We start from the raw sequence: 18,359 nt of genomic DNA, 5'->3' as shown, positions 1-18,359 counted from the left end.
AAAAGTGAAAAGGATGCTTTTAGAGAACCCACTGTACAGTGTAGGAGAGTTCTTTGATCTCCCTTGTGATATTGTAAATAATTTCTTCCAAGCTGACTGATATATTATATAATTACGAGAATTGTTATGTTATAATTATTGATTGATGTTTATAGGTATGTTGTAACCTGTATTTTTTTATATTGAGATGTTTATATGTGACATGGCCCACTGTACTATTTTAAGTATTTATCGGCTAATAAATATATTTCTATTTCTATTACTGTGATGGATAGTCATAGGTAGAAGCGCAGTTACCAATTTGTCGATTAGTCAGTCGAATGAAGGCTTTCAGAAAGGAAACTCCGTAAGTTTAACATGAGCGCTTGAAAACTCACTAGAAATTAGAGAATGCTGGCCGGTTCAGAACGGCAACACCTACCTGTGAATGCCTTCTCTGTTGCGCATGTCCCTCCCAAGTCAGGAGTTATTTTGTACAGAGTATAGAGGCAGTGAATAGTGGAAGAAAGAGCTATTAAAATTTTCAGTTCATGAGTTAGTTCAGTTTAAGTTAGTTTGTAGAGGATCATAGTTCATAGTAATATCCAGTTCAGTTTAGTTTCAAGTAGTTCATAGTACAATCCTTTGACACTGAATTTTTTATCAATGAAGTGGCGAAAAAGTGCATTTGGGACATGGAGTGCTCGGATAACAGGAATAGAGTTCTGAAAAGGTCTGCTTGGCAGGAGATAACAGACATTTTTTCAGAGAGCAGCAGTTCACAGGAGCAAAGACCAGCCTTAGGTATACTAGGGCTAAAGTGCGAGACAAATTACTTTCAACATGAAGAGGAGAAACCCATTTCTCCCTCCACAGTTTGTAGCATAGACACAGACGGACATCCTGCGCACAATTGGATGCGCAGTGTCATTTTGCTTCATGTTCTTGTGATGAAAACATCTGTGTAACATACACAAACCAATATACCTGCTGACCAGTACACTACTTGGAACATTGCCAGCAATAAATGGAGGGGAGTGTTGCCGCGTCGCGTTACAAAGCTCTCTCACTCAGACACAAAAGAAGGAGAATGCTGCTAGGTAGTGGGAGTGATTAGTGGAGGATAGAGCATCGGACCTCTCCATCTTCGAGAAAGAGCCGTGTTAAAAGTAATTTATCTCGCACTTTAGTACTATCGGCTTCAGTTAACACTCACATTTGCAACATAAACGCCATAAATATTAAATACATTGATATTGATGAGTAGATAATAATAGGATATTGTGAAATCTCTCCATAATAAGAAAACAAAGATATTGTCAGTGAATTTGACAATATCTTTGTTTTCTTAATAATAATAGGATATATTTACCTCTTGCACCATGGTTTGCAGTGATTCAAGACTGGATGACTTCTTCATTCCAAGAGAGGGTCCCAGCTGACTTCTATCCATGTCTTCACCTTCAGCTGAAATACAACCAAACACAATATTAGCAACACAAACTAACAACTATCAAGCAATTAAAACACAAATATATGAACACATATACACCGAACCAAGCCCTGTTGCATGATAAAAATATGAGTCCTCTCCTTCTTTGGACGTGCAAAGAATATCTCAACTATACTCCGTAAAAAATAACTTTTGACTGCGAGGAATATGCAGCGCAGAGAAATAGAGGAAGATCAGCCAATTGACTGAAAAATCTTGTTCCTCATCAGTATTTGAAGATTTCCTACTTTGGGTTTTCCAGAGTGTAACGATGTACGGGCTTATTCTCTGGGGTGGGGCAGCTAATGTGGGAAGAATTCTATTACTCCAAAAAAAGTACTGAGAATAATTACTAGTTCAGACTACTATGCGCATTGTCGTCCTCTTTTTAAATCACAACATATTATGACAGTGTTCAGTTTCTATGTTATGCTTCTTCTGATAAAAGTAAAAAATGAGTTGCATACTTTGAAGTGTAGATCAGAAATGCATAGGCACGACACTAGACAGAGTAATTATTTGGATGTTGCCTATGTAAGATTGAGAAAGTTGCAGTGTCAATCTGACGTTCTATCAATAAGAGCTTTCAATAGATTACCGCTGTGTTCCAGGAATCTGAGTATATCTGTTTTCAAAACAAAAGTGAAAAGGATGCTTTTAGAGAACCCACTGTACACTGTACAGTGTTGGAGAGTTCATTGATGTCCCTTGTGATATTGTAAATAATTTCTTCCAAGCTGACTGATATATTTATATAATTACGAGAATTGTTATGTTATAATTATTGATTGATGTTTATAGGTATGTTGTAACCTGTATTTTTTTATATTGAGATGTTTATATGTGACATGGCCCACTGTACTATTTTAAGTATTTATCGGCTAATAAATATATTTTTATTTCTATTTCTATTACTGTGATGGATAGTCATAGGTAGAAGCGCAGTTACCAATTTGTCGATTAGTCAGTCGAATGAAGGCTTTCAGAAAGGAAACTCCGTAAGTTTAACATGAGCGCTTGAAAACTCACTAGAAATTAGAGAATGCTGGCCGGTTCAGAACGGCAACACCTACCTGTGAATGCCTTCTCTGTTGCGCATGTCCCTCCCAAGTCAGGAGTTATTTTGTACAGAGTATAGAGGCAGTGAATAGTGGAAGAAAGAGCTATTAAAATTTTCAGTTCATGAGTTAGTTCAGTTTAAGTTAGTTTGTAGAGGATCATAGTTCATAGTAATATCCAGTTCAGTTTAGTTTCAAGTAGTTCATAGTACAATCCTTTGACACTGAATTTTTTATCAATGAAGTGGCGAAAAAGTGCATTTGGGACATGGAGTGCTCGGATAACAGGAATAGAGTTCTGAAAAGGTCTGCTTGGCAGGAGATAACAGACATTTTTTCAGAGAGCAGCAGTTCACAGGAGCAAAGACCAGCCTTAGGTATACTAGGGCTAAAGTGCGAGACAAATTACTTTCAACATGAAGAGGAGAAACCCATTTCTCCCTCCACAGTTTGTAGCATAGACACAGACGGACATCCTGCGCACAATTGGATGCGCAGTGTCATTTTGCTTCATGTTCTTGTGATGAAAACATCTGTGTAACATACACAAACCAATATACCTGCTGACCAGTACACTACTTGGAACATTGCCAGCAATAAATGGAGGGGAGTGTTGCCGCGTCGCGTTACAAAGCTCTCTCACTCAGACACAAAAGAAGGAGAATGCTGCTAGGTAGTGGGAGTGATTAGTGGAGGATAGAGCATCGGACCTCTCCATCTTCGAGAAAGAGCCGTGTTAAAAGTAATTTATCTCGCACTTTAGTATATAACGGGCTAGTACATGTTTCAGAAACATGTTTCACTAGAAACATCTAATGTTTCTGCTGCTGTATTACTTTTTTTGTGAATAAAGATCATTTGAATTTGAAAACATATTTTTTTTAAATAACACCAGCATGATAATATTCTACACACAGTAATATGAATAATGTAAGGAGCAGTAATATTAGAGTATATAGTGATGAAGATTGAGTACATAGATGTTGTACCTAATAATTATTTATCATAACCGAGCGCAAACCGCTCATGAATGGCTGTCATGTGTACGAGGCTGGCAAACCGAGCGATTTTCCAATCGAGCGACAACCGAGCGATTTGCCAATCGAGCGATTTGTCAATCGAGCGACAACCGAGCGATTTTCCAATCGAGCGACAACCGAGCGATTTGCCAATCGAGCGATTTGTCAATCGAGCGACAACCGAGCGATTTGCCAATTGAGCGACAACCGAGCGATTTGCCAATCGAGCGACAACCGAGCGATTTGCCAATCGAGCGACAACCGAGCGATTTGCCAATCGAGCGACAACCGAGCGATTTGCCAATCGAGCGACAACCGAGCGATTTGCCAATCGAGCGACAACCGAGCGATTTGCCAATCGAGCGACAACCGAGCGATTTGCCAATCGAGCGACAACCGAGCGATTTGCCAATCGAGCGATTTGCCAATCGAGCGACAACCGAGCGTGAATCGCTGTCATGTAAAAAAGCTCTAACTAACCAACTAACTAACTAACCTTGTCTCAACTCCCTAGCCCGCTTAGTCCGCCTATAAGTGTCGGTATTCTTAGCATCGAGCGTGGCATGCCGCTTCTCCGACATGCTCTGTCTGCCGAACGCATCGCGGCTAAATCCAGTGGCACTGGCTCCTGCACCTGCACCCACTTGCATGCCACTGTCCAGCGACAGTTGACTGGCATAGGTGGCGTCCGCCTGCGACGACGTGCTCGTCGAGTCGGTGCGGCTAGGTTTCATTGCTGCTAGGGGTCGGATGGCACCTAGACTTGTGTCTCCACTAGAATACAGAAAAACGGAAAGGTTAAAACAACACTAGAATAAACAGCAATACAAAAATTAAAATGTAAAGGGAATGGTGGAACATCGTATACACCAATAAAAATATTAGAATGTAAACGAGATGGTGGAATATGTTGGAAAGCCCCAAGATCTTGTCAAAATGAGCATTCTTATTTCAAACAAAACTGAACAGTTGATATCTCATCATATACCGGGTGCTTCAAAAAAATGTATACACTCTTTGAACTTTCATAGAAAATTTATTTACCGTTCTACAAAGTTAAATTTCAGGAAAATAGAAAGCTGAAAGTCCAATGTAAATGAAACATAAATAACAAATGTTAATACTGTTCAAATTGGTGACCTGCAGCATCAATACAATTCTGAGTACGAGTCACCACTGATTCTGTACATCGTATCAAAACGTCCAATGAGATTTCTCTACACACTGCTTGAATCTCATTCCAAAGAATGTCTAGGTTACGTGGTTTACGTTTGTACACCTCATCTTTTGGTGTGGCAGGAGTGGCCGTATTCGAGTGGATCAGATGGCACGAGTGGCCGTATTCGAGTGGATCAGATGCTGGCATTATGATTCAGAGGCCCGGGTTTAAATCCCGGCCCGGGCAAGATATTCATCTCGGGCCACTCCCGTGTTTCGGATGGACACGTTAACCCGTCGGTCCCGGCTGCCTAAAAAGCAGTCGTTAGGTCATTTCAGAGGCCCTGAAATTGATCAGCTGCGACCTGAAAACTCTGACACCAGACCTGAGCCAGCCAGGTCACTCGATATTATTATTATTATTACCTCATCTTTTACTGTGCCCCACAAGAAGAAATCCAGTGGTGTAAGGTCTGGAGAGCGTGCTGGAAACTCTGCGTCCTATCCACTGGCCTGGCAAATTTTGATCCAGGTAAGCTGTTCGAGGCCGACCTGAATGACCTTTATGCACATCACACACTGTTCCATGAACTTCGAATTTGTCTCGTATGCGTGTAATTGTTAATCTTGAAGGTGGTTCTGTATCATACTCCCTCCTCCACTGTCTTTGAACTTCATTTACATTCTCAAGCTTCCAGTACCACTTAATAACCTGCTTACGTTCTTCAAAACTCAAACGTACGTCCGCCATGTTGATATTACAAATTCCAACTAACAATATAACATAGAGGGACGATTATGCTGCCACCTGGCGAAGAAATATAACATTAGCCTTGTAGAGCGGTAAAACTACGATTGTTTAAAGTGTGTATACATTTTTTTGAAGCACCCGGTATATACCGGTATCGGCTATCCCCTATAGAAGGGAGAAGACAACCCTCGCAACTATCAACATCACAATATTTGGCGGCTACAAGTTGAGAGTAACGGACAAAACAACGAAACCTTATGACTGTGAACCAGACTCTTGCTTTTAATACGGTAAAAAGACTGAAACATGGGAGAATGGTGGGAATAGTGGACAGCTACAGGTATCTTACTTTTGATAACAAAAATGAAAACAGATGGAATTAAATAGAGAATGCATTTATTCAAATGCTAATTAATATATAATTATTATTTAACGAAAATCCTAAATAAATGCTGCAAATCACCCCGAAGACTTCTGCGACTGCAGACATTGACAACAGGGTTAACAGCTAGATGGAAATTCGATGAAAACTACTATCCAAAAATTAGTTGCCAGCTCGGGAATCGAACCCGGTACCTCCCAATTGCTAGTCAGGAATGCTTACCCTTACACCAAACTGACAATCTCTGGATAGCAGCGCTCATTTTATACGAAGCCATAGCGGCCAACCAGATACAGATGGAATTAAATATAGAATGCATTTATTCAAATGCTAATTAATATATAATTATTATTTAACGAAAATCCTAAATAAATGCTGCAAATCACCCCGAAGACTTCTGCCCAACTAACCTGTAACATTTGGATGATTGAAACACCCAATAACAAAAATGAAAACAGTTCTCCTGTGAACTGGTATATTGGTCCTAACAATGCAAGTGAATACAGCATGACTGTGAACAGATCTTCCTACCTTGGCATGCGTCCTCCTGGCAGGCTGATTCACAGTGGTACCAACTATTAACATCACAATATTCTGCTACAATATTTGAGAACAACAGACAAAGGGATAGTGAAAACAGGTTGACTGTGAACAGGGCTTCCTACCTTGGCATGCGTCCTCCTGGCAGGCTGATTCACAGTGGGACCAACTATTAACATCACAATATTCTGCTACAATATTTGAGAACAACAGACAAAGGGATAGTGAAAACAGGTTGACTGTGAACAGGGCTTCCTACCTTGGCATGCGTCCTCCTGGCAGGCTGATTCACAGTGGGACCAACTATTAACATCACAATATTCTGCTACAATATTTGAGAACGACAGACAAAGGAATAGTGAAAACAGGTTGACTGTGAACAGGGCTTCATACCTGGGCAAAAAGGAAGAGTCATCCTCTATAATGAGAGTCTCCCTGGCAGGCTGATTCACAGTGGGACTAACTATTAACATCACAATATTCTGCTACAATATTTGAGAACAACAGACAAAGGAATAGTGAAAACAGGTTGACTGTGAACAGGGCTTCATACCTGGGCAAAAAGGAAGAGTCATCCTCTATAATGAGAGTCTCCCTGGCAGGCTGATTCACAGTGGGACTAACTATTAACATCACAATATTCTGCTACAATATTTGAGAACAATAGACAAAGGAATAGTGAAAACAGGTTGACTGTGAACAGGGCTTCATACCTGGGCAAAAAGGAAGAGTCATCCTCTATAATGAGAGTCTCCCTGGCAGCTGATTCACAGTGGCACTAACTATTAGCATCACAATATTCTGCTACAATATTTGAGAACAACAGACAAAGGAATAGTGAAAACAGGTTGACTGTGAACAGGGCTTCATACCTGGGCAAAAAGGAAGAGTCATCCTCTATAATGAGAGTCTCCCTGGCAGGCTGATTCACAGTGGCACTAACTATTAACATCACAATATTCTGCTACAATATTGAGAACAACAGACAAAGGAATAGTGAAAACAGGTGACTGTGAACAGGGCTTCATACCTGGGCAAAAAGGAAGAGTCATCCTCTATAATGAGAGTCTCCCTGGCAGCTGATTCACAGTGGCACTAACTATTAACATCACAATATTCTGCTACAATATTTGAGAACAACAGACAAAGGAATAGTGAAAACAGGTTGACTGTGAACAGGGCTTCATACCTGGGCAAAAAGGAAGAGTCATCCTCTATAATGAGAGTCTCCCTGGCAGGCTGATTCACAGTGGCACTAACTATTAACATCACAATATTCTGCTACAATATTGAGAACAACAGACAAAGGAATAGTGAAAACAGGTTGACTGTGAACAGGGCTTCATACCTGGGCAAAAAGGAAGAGTCATCCTCTATATGAGAGTCTCCCTGGCAGGCTGATTCAGAGTGGGACTAACTATTAACATCACAATATTCTGCTACAATATTTGAGAACAACAGACAAAGGAATAGTGAAAACAGGTTGACTGTGAACAGGGCTTCATACCTGGCAAAAAGGAAGAGTCATCCTCTATAATGAGAGTCTCCCTGGCAGGCTGATTCACAGTGACACTAACTATTAACATCACAATATTCTGCTACAATATTTGAGAACAACAGACAAGGAATAGTGAAAACAGGTTGACTGTGAACAGGGCTTCATACCTGGGCAAAAAGGAAGAGTCATCCTCTATAATGAGAGTCTCCCTGGCAGGCTGATTCACAGTGGCACTAACTATTAACATCACAATATTCTGCTACAATATTTGAGAACAACAGACAAAGGAATAGTGAAAACAGGTTGACTGTGAACAGGGCTTCATACCTGGGCAAAAAGGAAGAGTCATCCTCTATAATGAGAGTCTCCCTGGCAGGCTGATTCACAGTGGGACTAACTATTAACATCACAATATTCTGCTACAATATTTGAGAACAACAGACAAAGGAATAGTGAAAACAGGTTGACTGTGAACAGGGCTTCATACCTGGGCAAAAAGGAAGAGTCATCCTCTATAATGAGAGTCTCCCTGGCAGGCTGATTCAGAGTGGGATCAACTATTAACATCACAATATTCTGCTACAATATTTGAGAACAACAGACAAAGGAATAGTGAAAACAGGTTGACTGTGAACAGGGCTTCATACCTGGGCAAAAAGGAAGAGTCATCCTCTATAATGAGAGTCTCCCTGGCAGGCTGATTCACAGTGGGACTAACTATTAACATCACAATATTCTGCTACAATATTTGAGAACAACAGACAAAGGAATAGTGAAAACAGGTTGACTGTGAACAGGGCTTCATACCTGGGCAAAAAGGAAGAGTCATCCTCTATAATGAGAGTCTCCCTGGCAGGCTGATTCACAGTGGGATCAACTATTAACATCACAATATTCTGCTACAATATTTGAGAACAACAGACAAAGGAATAGTGAAAACAGGTTGACTGTGAACAGGGCTTCCTACCTGGGCAAAAAGGAAGAGTCATCCTCTATAATGAGAGTCTCCCTGGCAGGCTGGTTCACAGTGGGGCTTGTCAGCTTTCCTCCTGTCTCCGGGTTGGAACCCAAACTTAGCAGGGTCGTCTGGTGGGTTGCCTAAAATAAACACACAAAAATTAAGATAACATCATAGAAAAAACTACAGTGAGCTCAGTATTATAATGACAGTATTTGAATCCAATTTTTGTCTCAATGTGCCGGTTGCACAAAAACCTGTTAAATTTTAATCGTGATTATATCCACGAGAATGAATAATTAGAGTTATAATGATCCAAGTTATAATGACAGTATTTGAATCCAATTTACGTCTCGATGTGCCTGTTGCACAAAAACCTGTTGAATTTTAATCATGATTACATCCAATTAGAGAAGTCTATCTTGAAAAGAATGCTGCACTGATTGGTTCTCTTGGAATTAATCACGGTTAAAATTCAACAGGCTTTTGTGCAACCGGCACATTGAGACGAGAATATTGGATTCTTCAGGGTGGAAGCTTCGAGAACTAATCGTAGAAGTCAATCTTGAAAAGAAGGCTACCCTGATTGGTTCTCTTGAAATTAATCACGGTTAAAATTTAACAGGCTTTTGTGCAACCGGCACATTGAGACGAGAATATTGGATTCTCCAGGGTGAAAGCTTCGAGAACTAATCGCAGAAGTCTATTGAATGAAAAAGACTAAGAAATTGTCAAAAAAACCACTGATTTATTGATAATAAGAAAGACCGGTTTCGGTTATTACACCATTGTCAATCTCTGATAAACCAACAAAGGCAGATCTTTGAATATTCTAGAGGCTTTAGAAATTACAAGAGTAATTAAGGAAAATTCCCAGTATAGTTTAAATGACCAGATTCATTCCAACCAGTAGAACACTACGAATTTAGTTTTATCATAAATTTGTAAGCATACATTAGACAATAGTTTTTCCATTTACATATCTGTTTTATTATCTTCCACACTTGTTTTCTTGGTTCTTATTTTGTACAGAAAGGTAAATTTTATTATCATGGCGAATCTGTTGCTTAAGCCGCCATTTTGTCACACCGTTGAGTGGGAGGAGACCGTCTAACTGGGCCAATGGCAGGCGTTCATGCCCTCGACCAATAGCAGTACTCGCCTACTAGTATAAATTCTGCTGCTCTTGTATTTAGTTTTAGTTTATCAGAGATTGACAATGGTGTAATAACCGAAACCGGTCTTTCTTATTATCAATAAATCAGTGGTTTTTGACAATTTCTTAGTCTTTTTCATTCAATATGAATAATTACCACAATATCAACTTCTCAACTACACAAAAAGTGAAAAAGGAGAAGTCTATCTTGAAAAGGAGGCTACACTGATTGGTTCTCTTGGAATTAATCACGGTTAAAATTCAACAGGCTTTTGTGCAACCGGCACATTGAGACGAGAATTGTATTCTCCAGGGTGAAAGCTTCTTAGTTTTAATATTACTTTGATAATTAAACCAAAATCCAATTTAAGAACAAAATCGAAATCAAATATTAACTCACCCTATAGTAGCTCTCGTTATGTAAACCACCCATGCCTGGAGGTAGAGACGTCTGCCCTGTAAGCCTCTCTAATACAGCGTTACGCATCAGAACTCCATCTAAAAAAACATAAAATAAATATTCAAATAACAATTTAAAATATCCAAATAAACCAACCATCAATAATTGAAACTGATACAAAATCAAATCAAATCAAAATTTTATTCACAATACAAACAGTTGAGGGTCCTGCCAAACCCAAAGGTTTTTCGGCGGGTGCCCAGTTACAGGAAAAAAATGAGTTACAAAAGATAAATAAACTTAGACAAAATAAATATTACACTTCAAAGATTTTAAGTAAAAAATGAAAGAAAACTGATACAAAATGCAAAAATAAAATAAGAAATATATATCAGATTTTGATACAGAATTACAGTAATGAAAAAAGGGAAAAATGAAAATTAATTAGAAAGGAATGAAATAATAAGGGAGAAATTGTTTTACAAAAGTAATAGTACATTTTTATCGTTGAGGCAGGCGGCAGTGACAATAAAAGGAAAATTTCAAAACTTCAGCCAGCAAAAATTGAAAAATACTAATAATGTAAGCATATGCTGTCGTTTTTTACTTTCCTTGCCCTATTACCATAGGTAAGGAAAGTATTGCTTTCCAAAAAAAATTAAGGTACCCTAATTTCATGTTTTCTATACGTTTCAAGGTCCCCTGAGTCCAAAAAAGTGGTTTTGGGATTGGTCTGTATGTGTGTGTGTGTATGTGTGTATGTCTGTGAACACGATAACTCCATTCCTAATTAACCGATTGACTTGAAATTTTAAACTTAAGGTCCTTATACCATGAGGATCCGACAATAAGAAATTCAATAAAATCCAATTCAAGATGGCGGAAAAAATGGCGGATAGTTACTAAAAAACCATGTTTTTCACGTTTTTCCGAAAACGGCTCTAACGATTTTCTTCAAATTTATACCATGGATAGCTATTTATAAGCCCTATCAACTGTCATGAGTCTCATTTCTGAGAAAATTTCAGGAGCTCCGTAATATTCTTGAGAAAAATGGCGGATAATGACTAAAAATCCAAGTTTTAATGACAGTATTTGAATCCAATTTACGTCTCGATGTGCCTGTTGCACAATAACCTGTTGAATTTTAATCATGATTACATCCAATTAAGGAAGTCTATCCTGAAAAGAAGGCTACCCTGATTGGTTCTCTTGGAATTAATCACGGTTAAAATTCAACAGGCTTTTGTGCAACCGGCACATTGAGACGAGAATATTGGATTCTCCAGGGTGAAAGCTTCGAGAACTGATCGGAGAAGTCTATCTTGAAAAGAAGGCTACACTGATTGGTTCTCTTGGAATTAATCACGGTTAAAATTTAACAGGCTTTTGTTCAACCGGCACATTGAGACGAGAATATTGGATTCTCCAGGGTGAAAGCTTCGAGAACTGATCGGAGAAGTCTATTGAATGAAAAAGACTAAGAAATTGTCAAAAACCACTGATTTATTGATAATAAGAAAGACCGGTTTCGGTTATTACACCATTGTCAATCTCTGATAAACCAACAAAGGCAGATCTTTGAATATTCTAGAGGCTTTAGAAATAACAAGAGTAATTAAGGAAAATTCCCAGTAAAGTTTAAATGACCAGATTCATTTCAACCAGTACAACACTACGAATTTAGTTTTATCATAAATTTGTAAGCATACATTAGTCAATAGTTTTTCCATTTACATATCTGTTTTATTATCTTCCACACTTGTTTTCTTGGTTCTTATTTTGTACAGAAAGGTAAATTTTATTATCATGGCGAATCTGTTGCTTAAGCCGCCATTTTGTCACACCGTTGAGTGGGAGGAGACTGTCTAACTGGGCCAATGGCAGGCGTTCATGCCCTCGACCAATAGCAGTACTCGCCTACTAGTATAAATTCTGCTGCTCTTGTATTTAGTTTTAGTTTATCAGAGATTGACAATGGTGTAATAACCGAAACCGGTCTTTCTTATTATCAATAAATCAGTGGTTTTTTGACAATTGTTTAGTCTTTTTCATTCAATATGAATAATTACCACAATATCAACTTCTCAACTACACAAAAAGTGAAAAAGGAGAAGTCTATCTTAAAAAGGAGGCTACACTGATCGGTTTTCTTGGAAGTAATCACGGTTAAAATTCAACAGGCTTTTGTGCAACCGGCACATTGAGACGAGAATTGTATTCTCCAGGGTGAAAGCTTCTTAGTTTTAATATTACTTTGATAATTAAACCAAAATCCAATTTAAGAACAAAATCGAAATCAAATATTAACTCACCCTATAGTAGCTCTCGTTATGTAAACCACCCATGCCTGGAGGTAGAGACGTCTGCCCTGTAAGCCTCTCTAATACAGCGTTACGCATCAGAACTCCATCTAAAAAAACATAAAATAAATATTCAAATAACAATTTAAAATATCCAAATAAACCAACCATCAATAATTGAAACTGATACAAAATCAAATCAAATCAAAATTTTATTCACAATACAAACAGTTGAGGGTCCTGCCAAACCCAAAGGTTTTTCGGCGGGTGCCCAGTTACAGGAAAAAAATGATCCGTTCAACTTGGAAAAAAACTCTTCAATGGGTTCAATTCAGTTTGAAATATAGTTTTTATTGTACATTTTTCGGAAATTATATCAGTTAAATGGCGGTCATAAGCAGCAATATACTAATGTAGCGTATTTTTGAAGTTTTAAAACACATTTTGGCACACTGCGATTGGTAAGGCCTGGATCTTTTCTCTGATTCGCTCCTTCAGTTCTTCAAAGGTGTGTGGGCGATCTTTAAAAACTTTATTTTTGAGGTAACACCATAGAAAAAGATCGCATATGCTTAAATCGGGTGAGCGTGCCGGCCACCTCAAGTCTACCCCTAGTGAGATAAGCCGCCCTAAAAACATTTGTCTCAACACATTCATTGAAATGCGCCCTGTGTGGACTGTAGCTTCATCCTGCTGAACCATATTTCTCCCAAGTCATGTTCCTCAGCAAGGTCTTCCACCAATTTGGGGCGCAGAAACGTTTGTAAGATTGTCGCATAACGCTGGGAGGTGACATTGTTGGTGATGTTGCCATTCTCAAAGAACTATGGCCTACACGCTCACCCGATGTAAGCATATGTGATTTTTTTCTATGAGATTAACTCAAGAATAAAGTTTCCAAAGAACGCCCACACAACTTGAAGGAACTAAAGGAGCGAATCAGAGAAGAGCCTTACCAATCGCAGTGTGCCAAAATGCGTTCTAAAACTTCAAAAATACGCTACATCAGTGTAATGCTGCTTATGGCTGCCATTTAACTGATATAATTTTCAAAAAATTAACAATAAAAACTATATTTCAAACTAAATTGAATCCATTAAAAATGTTTTTTCTAAGTTGAACGGTTCATTACTTATAACCCTTCCAAACTCGTCAAATGGCTCTGCCCCACCCTGTATTTTAAAAACCACCTGCGTAATTTCAGAGTAAATGGTGATATCCATAGTTGCCTCCTGAGAAACAGTATTAATGTTAGAATTGAGAGCAATCAATATACAAGCTCTCAGAAAAATTGGAAATACATGTCGGTAAAGCTATTCAATGAACTTGATGTGGACGTTCAAACGATGAACGTGTAGTGTAAACATGACCTATTTTTGGCCAATTTCTATGTAAATTTGGGAAAGGAACAGTTTTGGGCTTTAAGCCTGTTGTTCCTTTCCCAATCATTCATAGTTAAGAATGATATTGTATCTATTAATGTATAAATAAATAAATAAATAAATAAATGAACGTTCCACAATAATTCAAGACTCACTTGAGGGATTTGCTGCTAAAAGTAAATTCGTATGGCTTTTGTTGGTGGGGAGTCCCTTGCGGGAAGGTCCCATCGCCTGAATATAAAATTTAAGCCGCCAATTGGCCAATTACGACTATCATACTTCAGCCAAGACCGACAATTTAACGTGCCCATCCGATAAACACGGGAGTGAACTGGTTAAAAAACTTTTGGTAATGAGAGGGTTTGAACCCGAGATCTCTATGCTGCTACACAAGCACTCTATCCACTAGATCACTCCATTTGCTACTGGAAAGGTGCCTGTATTGTGTGAAAGTTTTTTGTTTTAATCCAAAGCTTACTGTAATATATTGTTGATGGTGTTAGACGTCTTAGTGTCTGCTATTATACTATATTGTTTTCCTCCACCTACTGTCAAAAGTACTTACTTTACTCCCTGAAACATGATACTAAAGTGTCACTTTTTCGCTCACGGGTACTAAAAAACAGAAAAACTCCCTAGGGAGTAAAAGTGACTCCATTTAAATAACATGGGAAGCATCTCTATTTTAAACACATACATTTGGAATAGGTCAGAAGGTCTAAGCTCAGATGAGGAAGCATATAGAGTAGTCATTAAACCAACTAAATTCAATACCTCAACCAGACATTTGATCGATATATAAAATTTATGTTTGTATGCTGAAATTATTATTACAAACTTCATATCACTATACTAAAAAAAATGTATATATTTTTTTCTTTTATTCCATGTTATCCAAAATATCAGCCAACGAATATTACTTATCAACTAATCAAATTTGAAACGGGAACTTCATCATAGCTGTAGTTTTGGCTGTCATTGTTGTTACAACTTTAGCCGACAGATAGTGCTGTCAGAGGTGAACTGTTATTACAAGCCAGCTGTTTCTGTTTACTTTTTAGATTATGTTGTAACACATTGTTTGGTCACATACGTTTTTAAAAATTATTTTATTAGCAGTTTTTATAAAAATGTAGGTGGAGGAAAAATGTTTTGTATATCACGAGTGAAAAATGTTTTTTCTCCCTCAGGAAAATTGTTGCCCTCGGCTTCGCCTCGGGCTTCAAACTTTTCCCTCAGGGAGAAAAAACAGCACTTTTCACTCTAGATATACAAATAACTAATTATTTTCACTGTTACTAATTGTACTGTCGGTCTTTGTACAAGCTATTGTGGAGAATGACGTTGTTTGTAACTTTTTTGTGTTCCTTGACAATAAAAGATTGATTGATTGAGTAAAACTGACAAAGTCTTATAAACAATCCAAATCTTGGATGACAACTGACAAGAAAAGTGGATGAACGCAACACCTTCAAACTGCTCAGCCATGTAGAGGATTAATAACCTTCTGAAGGTTATTTAGTTTGCGCTCTACAAGCAAGTGTACATTACTTATCAGCATTACCCTCGTACAATGTTTAGGTTACATGTGTCACGTTTTCAATTATAATAAAGAATACTTTTAGATCATTATTTCAATTGAAAGTTCTAAACTAAATCCTGTTTTCACTAGTAGAGTGTGCCGAAATTTTTTATTTTTTTTTTGAAATTATAACTTTTCCAAGATAAAATTTTATTAGAGTGCTGGATTAACGTTGTGATTTTCTCACGGTATCGGAGTAGTTTCATGATGTCATTCCGCACATTACGTAATTAAATTCTGATATTTCCTCTATTGTTTTCAAACGTTTTCCTAGAGTACTTAGAATTGTTGTAAACGCAAAATCATCATAAAAAATCAGTTGAACGTCCATTCTGTTGCTGAGTCTTCTACTTTGATCGAGGGAATTTTCCTGTATTCTGTCTTTGTTAGTTGTATTCCTTTCTCGTTCTATTGAGGGAAATTATTGTCGTCCCCACCACGTCCTTTGTAATTTGGTATTTTTTAATGCATAATAGTACCAGCCCTGATACCTATTTTTTTATATTCTGTAGAGTACAGACAGTTTTCTGAGCTTAACTATTTATTGGCCTGATTGAATAATGTTTTTTCCAGACAGTTTTTTATTCTCTCCTGGAGACTAAAATTATATTATTGGGAATCATTTATCCCATCAGTTTTGGAATCGCTAATCCGTTCATCAAATTATTTATGGCATAGTTAATTTCCATTCAGAGCGGTTGACTGCTGCACTTTATTATTATTGTAGGCTATGGATTAAATGGAGTCGAAAACCCATTTAAGGGTTTTTTTGTGTGTGTGTGTGTATTCTTGAATACTCATTCGAGGATCGTGCTGTAATATGCCTTGCTGTCAAACGAGGGCTTACGAATCGCCGACCGAGATGGCCGGTGATATCGGACATCTGACCTTGCCGTGCGGGGCTGAAAGACGATCTTCGATCTGACGCCACTAGCCCGATGCCTGGAGGCCATCACCCTTCATCCTCATCCATCACCCTTTGGACACCGGACTCGAGGACGACAGATCTTAGATAAGTACTTGATACCCCCCACTACAATATCAGATGTGCCCCCGTAAATTTGGTCTCTTAAAGACGTATTATATTTGGTCTCTTAAAGACGTATTATATTTGGTCTCTTAAAGACGTATTATACTTGGTCTCTTAAAGACAGATTGATTATTCTATTATCCATGTAAAGATGTATTTTGTAATATTCTCTATATTATTCTCATTATTATAAGAGCAGTCAGTCAACCGCATATCTATGTTTTTTAATTCCAAGACCCTCAAACCACTAGAATTATGATCACATTATTGATGAGATAAAAAATCCGCAGATCTCAGGGTCTAGCACAATTTCAACAACTAAGCCTCTCCGACAAAATCATTTGTCACCAGGAGATCGGTTTCAAGAGTTAGTGGTGGAGTTCCTGGGAAGTACTAATTATCTTGTGAACTATCCCAATGATAACGTTCATGGTAGAGTACTAGTTTATAGTAGAGTAGAGTGGGATAGTACTGTACCACTTGCCTTCCCCACCACCGCTTCTCACTCTACTCTACCACTACTATGCTAATGAAAAACAGTCTCCAGCTAGTAGAGTAGAGTCGTGCAGTAGGCTATCAAGTTTAACAAGTAGGCTATTGCTATTTATTAAAATGTGTTAATAAGTGTTCAAGTGTTAATTTATTGAAAAGTATTGACATTTTAATGTTAGTTCTGTTCACTAGGCAACACACTTTACCTACTATTCTCAATTGTAGTGAAAACAGTTACTCGATCAAGTAAGTAGAGTAGAGTTAGCTCGATAGAGTTAGGCTCAACTGACACTTAGGCGACTCAGGTGGAGAAGAGACTGGACTCTAGTGGAGAGCATGTGTTTCCAAATGTTGACACTCAGACCAGTCGATTCTAGCATAGAGAAACAATGGCGTAAATAGATATCCCATGGTATAGGGCGTTTATGTTGCAACTTTTACTGTTATCTCAAGCCGATTATTGTCGATTTTTACTATTTTGACAGGGTAAGAGTGTATGAACGGCACAATATGAGAGACTACCAGGTCATAAAGCTTCACAGGGAAGAACTACGTGGACTATCGGCTTGAGATAACAGTAAAAGTTGCGACATAAACGCCTTATACCATGGCATATCTACTTATGCTATTGTTTCTCTATGATATAATATTAATATAATAACTATGCTATAATAGACCAGTCGATTCTATAGTGAGGTCCACGTTATAATGACAGTATTTGCTCAACTTTGGAATTGCTATCCTTGTCTATCATTCGACAAAGCGGTGGTACTATCCTTTACTAGGTCCACAACGATGCCAATTATGTTTTTGACAGTGTAGAGATATAATTACAACATTTCAGTATTTTACAACATTTCAAACTAGAAACCACAACCACAACACCAGATACAGGAATCTTCTCATCACCAGTGTTGCAAGGAAGGCACTATTCCAGAGACATTTCAATCATTTAGCACCAAAATTATATAATCTACTTCCTGCAAACTTTAAACAGATTAATCTTCCTAGAAAGTTCGAAGCAATAGTACACAATTGGTTGATGAGCAAAGGAAGACAGAACATAGAAAACATTATTTCAAATAACAACTAACCACTAATGACTTACTAAACACTAACTAATTGATAATACACACAAAAAACTTTAAAAACCTACTCTAGAACATGGTACGCCATAGT

At 38.0% G+C, this 18,359-nt stretch overlaps 2 protein-coding genes across 2 annotated transcripts in view; one reads left to right on the top strand and one right to left on the bottom strand.

Moving 5' to 3' along the window:
- Positions 1-1,327: 1,327 nt before the first annotated feature.
- LOC120354255 (partitioning defective 3 homolog) lies at positions 1,328-10,489 on the bottom strand (the record flags this gene model as incomplete). Its single annotated transcript, XM_039441129.1, is given in 4 exon segments — positions 1,328-1,446; positions 4,045-4,322; positions 8,845-8,975; positions 10,392-10,489. Coding segments are annotated over 4 exon segments (626 nt in total), but the record flags the coding sequence as incomplete, so codon positions are not given.
- Positions 10,490-13,520: 3,031 nt separating this feature from the next.
- Positions 13,521-18,359, top strand: part of LOC120354254 (5-hydroxytryptamine receptor-like) — a 15,926-nt gene continuing 11,087 nt past the window's right edge. Inside the window, exon 1 of the mRNA XM_039441128.1 lies at positions 13,521-13,552. Coding sequence (XP_039297062.1) covers positions 13,521-13,552 — 32 coding nt within the window. The remainder of the gene's footprint in view (positions 13,553-18,359) is intronic.

Source organism: Nilaparvata lugens, chromosome 14 (genome assembly GCF_014356525.2).
Source record: "Nilaparvata lugens isolate BPH chromosome 14, ASM1435652v1, whole genome shotgun sequence".
Classification (NCBI taxonomy): Eukaryota; Metazoa; Arthropoda; class Insecta; order Hemiptera; family Delphacidae; genus Nilaparvata; species Nilaparvata lugens.
The sequence above is the reverse complement of the archived record's forward strand: the minus strand, read 5'-3'. Positions and strand labels throughout refer to the sequence as shown.